The sequence below is a fragment of the Colobus angolensis genome, unplaced genomic scaffold, assembly GCF_000951035.1.
Source record: "Colobus angolensis palliatus isolate OR3802 unplaced genomic scaffold, Cang.pa_1.0 Scaffold24, whole genome shotgun sequence".
In the NCBI taxonomy this organism is placed as follows: Eukaryota; Metazoa; Chordata; class Mammalia; order Primates; family Cercopithecidae; genus Colobus; species Colobus angolensis.
The window spans coordinates 23,159-27,917 of NW_012115599.1; the positions used below are offsets into that span (position 1 = coordinate 23,159).

Genomic DNA, 4,759 nt, shown 5'->3' on the forward strand with positions numbered 1-4,759 from the left:
TTGAACCCGGGAGGTGGAGGCTGCGATAAGCCATGTTTGTGTCACTGCACTCCAGCCTGGATGACAGAGCAACACCTCGTTTCAAAAAGAAAGAAAGAAAGAAAAGATATATTTATAAGCACTAAATATGATAGGCATTCCACTTGGACCTGGAGATACAGTGGTGAATAAAATCTGAGTGTTTGCAGTCTGATTAGGAGACCAACATGAAACAAATACAGAAATACATATATAGAAGTGGGCTTATTTTTTTCTTTCTGACCACTCGGGAAGAAAGGATTGTTATAACATACCTTCTGTGTTCCAGGAGAATGGAAACTTTCCTTTGAATCTCGTTATATGTTAGCATCACAGGACTTGAATAAATGCCTAATGCAGTGCAGGATCTTAAGCACATGTTTGCTCTTGTTTCATTCTCTCTGACAGAGTTTTGAAAAGAAACTTGCTCCAGAAGAGTGCTTTTCCCCTTTGGATCTTTTTAACAAAATCCGAGAACAAAATGAAGAACTTGGACTGATTATTGATTTAACATATACTCAACGCTATTATAAACCGGAGGTAAGTGGAACCCTTCATTGAAAAGAACGTTCTTCATTCTGATCCTGAAATAATTTATAGTAATTCAGTAATAATTCAGTAATCATCTTGTGCTAATGTGAAGCTTGGCCTTCTTTGATGGGTAGTAAGTTTAAAAGAGAACCAAGTGATTTCTTTAATTACATGTTTTTAATTGCTGTCTCAAATGAAATTGAAGACATGAAATGAACTAAAATATTTGGCAGTAGGCTCTGTGTGTGCCTAAGAAATTCTATAAGCTTCCATATTCTATATTTTGAAAATGAAGTAAACTTATTAATACTAGCAGTGGCCTGGAGGAAAGAAAGGAATATCCAATATTTCTTAGCAGTTATTTTAGGCCATTGCCTGAGCATGTGTAAGCATCATGTAAAAGAAAGTTTTCTAAGTTTATGATTTCTTTTCCCAGTATCTGTTGATACAATACAGAGATTCATATGTTCTGTTGGCCCCGTTTAGCATCTTGGTGTGAAAGAATGATCCTTCTTCTGACCAGTTCCATGGCTTTTGGAAACAGTAACATCTAATATTTGTTAATATTTGTACAGCAGTTTGCCATTTAAAAAGTACTTTCAGCCAGATGCGGTGACTCATACCTATAATCCCAGCACTTTGGGAGGCTGAGGCGGTGGATCACCTGAGGTCAGGAGTTCGAGATCAGCCTGGCCAACATGGTGAAACCCCGTCTCCATTAAAAATTCAAAAAAATTAGCCAGGTGTGGGTGGCACGTGCCTGTAATCTCAGCTACTGGGGAGGCTGAGGCAGGAGAATCTCTTGAACCTGGGAAGCAGAGGTTGCAGTGAGCCAAGATCATGCCACTGCATGACAGCCTGGGTGTCAGAGCAAGACTCCATCTTAAAAAAAAAAAAAGTGCTTTCACATGTATTAACTTAGTTAATCCTCTCAACAATCCTGTGCTGATAAAGTAGCAGTTGTACTAATATCGCCTATTGAGTGCTTTTTCTTTGCTAAGCTCAGAGGATAAAATGGTTACAATTAATACATAATTTTACAGAAGATAAAAGACTCGAAAAAGGATGACTCAAAACTTGAATGTAGTTATTTCTCTCTTTTTTTAATTGAAGCACAGATGGAGGCCCTATCTTTGGAGAGTTGGAGCTTCTTAGATTGTCTCTTGAGTCCTTTTGACACAACCCTAGTAACCTTTGATCACTCTTTTTTTGCTATTTATATGAAAAAAATTCCAGGCTTATCTTGTACATTTCCTGTCCTACCCTGAACTCAGCCGTTTTCCCAAGGAGCTTTGATTCCTGTTTGGTGGGAATGCTATTTAAAGATTAGAGTGGGTGCTAGAGGTGCTCAGTGCTCCTAGGCTCATTGTTACTAGTCTTTTTCTGTGGATGGTGCTAAGAAATATGTTTGTTTTTAAAGTACATCATGAGTTCATGCTGATACTTTCCCTTTGAACTCAGAACTTCAGTTCTAAAAGAACTGAAAGCAAGGATTTAAACAAATACTTGTACACCAGTGTTCACAGCAGCATTTTTCACAATGGCCAAAAGGTGGAAACAACCCAAGTGTCCATCAGTAGGTGAATGGATACACAAAACAGTATATGCACACAATGGAATATCATCTAGCCATAAAAAAGAATAAATTTAATACATGCTACAATATGGATGAACCCTAAAAACATGCTTAGTGAAATAAACCAGACACAGAGGGACAAATATATGATTCCACTTTTACAAAGTACCTAGAATAGACTAATTCACAGAGACAGAAAACAGACTAAAGGATCTACGAGGTGGGGAGAAAAGGGAATTACAGTTTAATGGTCAGAGTCTTTTTGTCGGGGATGATGAAAAAGTTTTGGGTATAGACAGTGGTGATGATTACACAATACTGTGAATGTAATGCCACTGAACTATATCACACTTATGGATGGTTAAAATGATTTTCACTTAGCCTCTTCTGTCTTTTATCTGTATTTACTTTTCTCCCACCCCAAGAATATCAGTTCTCAATAGCGCCTGGAATTCCTTCTATCTCACAATTCAAATCCAAGTTCTTCTGACTCTATTCTCAACTCTTCTACTTAAATCATAGCTGCTTTATGAAGGCACAGGCCCTTGAATTGTAAAATATTAAATGGAACTGTTTATATAATTTATGGTTAAATTTGCATTCATTCATATGGAATTTGCTTTCAATTTTGTATACCTATTGACTATTATGTAGTTTTATTGAAAATCAAGTGATACTTTCTGGTTGAAGTCAGTGTTGGAAAAAATAGCACTTTTATCAGAATTGCGTATTCTGATATTGGCATATTAAGTTTGTTATAATCTCTTGGCTTATATTCTGGGTCCCCTAATTACTCTTTAATTATTTTTCTACAAATGAAATAATGCACATCTTTTATGGTTTTGCTTTATAGGATTTGCCAGAATCTGTTCCTTACTTAAAAATATTTACAGTTGGACATCAAGTGCCTGATGACGAGACTATTTTTAAATTCAAACACGCTGTTAATGGGTTTTTGAAAGAAAATAAAGATAATGGTGAGTTTTTGTTCTTATCTGAACTGTGGTGTGCATTATGAATGAGGTTGGGGATTTTTGGTATTTTTTGTGGTTCTAACCTTTGACCCATTATATATGGTGCTAAGATGATGAAAATGTGAGGTGGTGCTAATAGGGTAAGATGTTTTTCCATTTGTTGATCACAAATAATTTAACTTGCTTTGGAAAGTTAAATTAGTTTTAGTGCAAAATATGAACTGAAGAACTGAACTAGCTCATCTTTCTCTCTTTTTTAATTTGAATGGGAAATATACAATAAAATTAAAATGTTGTTTTTGTCTTGTATGTTTGTTAAGAAGTGAGAGGTAGAAGAAAAGATTTAACAACTCTGAGTCTTAGAGTTATGTGAAAGAGACAAGAAAGGGCAAAGATTAGGAATGGGACAGACGCAAAACAAGAAAGAGTGCACCAGTGAAATTGCCCCTTTGTCATATGTATTTAAGATATTTCTGCTGTTTTTCTGCTTTGAGTACAGATGGGGAAGGATACCACCACCTTTTATTCTTCGCACGGGAGAACTTAAGCCAAAGGCTGGTGCTTTCTTGTTCCTGCTTTAAGATTTACCTTACTCTTTTAAAAATAGAACTTAATAGGTTGTTTATCTTAAGGATCCAGTTGCCTTTTTCTGGTATCTACCTGCCAGAAAGAACATGATATTTGCCATATTTTAAGACTGAAGAAGCTTTTATCTTTGGAAAGCCACTGACACCCACAGGACAAAGGCTGCATTTGTCTTCTTTCCAAATTTAGCTTGAGGAGTGTACATTTTATTACATAAATCTGACAGTAAATACTCCTTTTTAAAAAATGTAATGGAGTAGTGGAGAAAGAATAGAGACAGAGGTGGGAAGATAGGGAATGGAAGGTGAGAGAGAGAGACTGGATCAGTGGGTTTGAAGATCAAATTTCAAATTGTAACCCAGTCACTCACTTAATGTAGACACTAGCTTTTAATTATGTTAAACCTTGTCGCAGATCTTCCCCTGTACTTTAACTTTAAAACTTGAGAGGTTTGGCTTTCTCATTTGTATAAGCTGTCGTCACAGAAATACTACCTTTTAAGATATGAGGGTATAGCTGATGGCCTATTCACTGCTTCCAGGCTCTTGTGTGTGAAATTTTTATATAGCACTTCATTTGTTCTGTGAGGGCAAGGAGGTCCTTATGAATACATGAGAACACATTTTTAAATCTTAGTTGTTCACATGTGACACTGATTGTAGTCAGTTGGATAGACTGAACTCCATGTTGGTCTTCTGCTGAATTGTGCTGACTGTCTAAGTCTTGCAGTACCCACTACCATAGCAGGTTTGGGACCTTGTTTGTAATCAGTTTTAGCTACCTCTGCTATAATCCCTTCCCACAGATACCAGGCTCACTGATAAAAAGAGGACACTACACTCTCCACTCTCTTCTAGAACTAGTAGGGACTGAGAAAATAAATTGATTCAGTAAACACTGAGATCCTTTTAGATTTGTTGTTAGAGCATGAAGACACGTAAGTGATAGCAGTCTTTGTTTTTTATTATAGCAGTTCACAGTTATCTAGGAAAATAAACATGTAGTGCATGTGGCTTAAGATGTGGGTTAATTATAGAACAAAAAAGCTGGGCGCGGTGGCTCATGCCTGTAATCC

At 36.5% G+C, this 4,759-nt stretch overlaps 1 protein-coding gene across 1 annotated transcript in view; it reads left to right on the forward strand.

Moving 5' to 3' along the window:
• The window catches only part of DUSP11 (dual specificity phosphatase 11 (RNA/RNP complex 1-interacting)), an 18,720-nt gene that overhangs the window by 4,622 nt on the left and 9,339 nt on the right, over positions 1–4,759 (forward strand). Inside the window, exons 3-4 of the mRNA XM_011945155.1 lie at positions 427–558; positions 2,979–3,102. Of these exons, the coding sequence (XP_011800545.1) occupies positions 427–558; positions 2,979–3,102 (256 nt within the window). The remainder of the gene's footprint in view (positions 1–426; positions 559–2,978; positions 3,103–4,759) is intronic.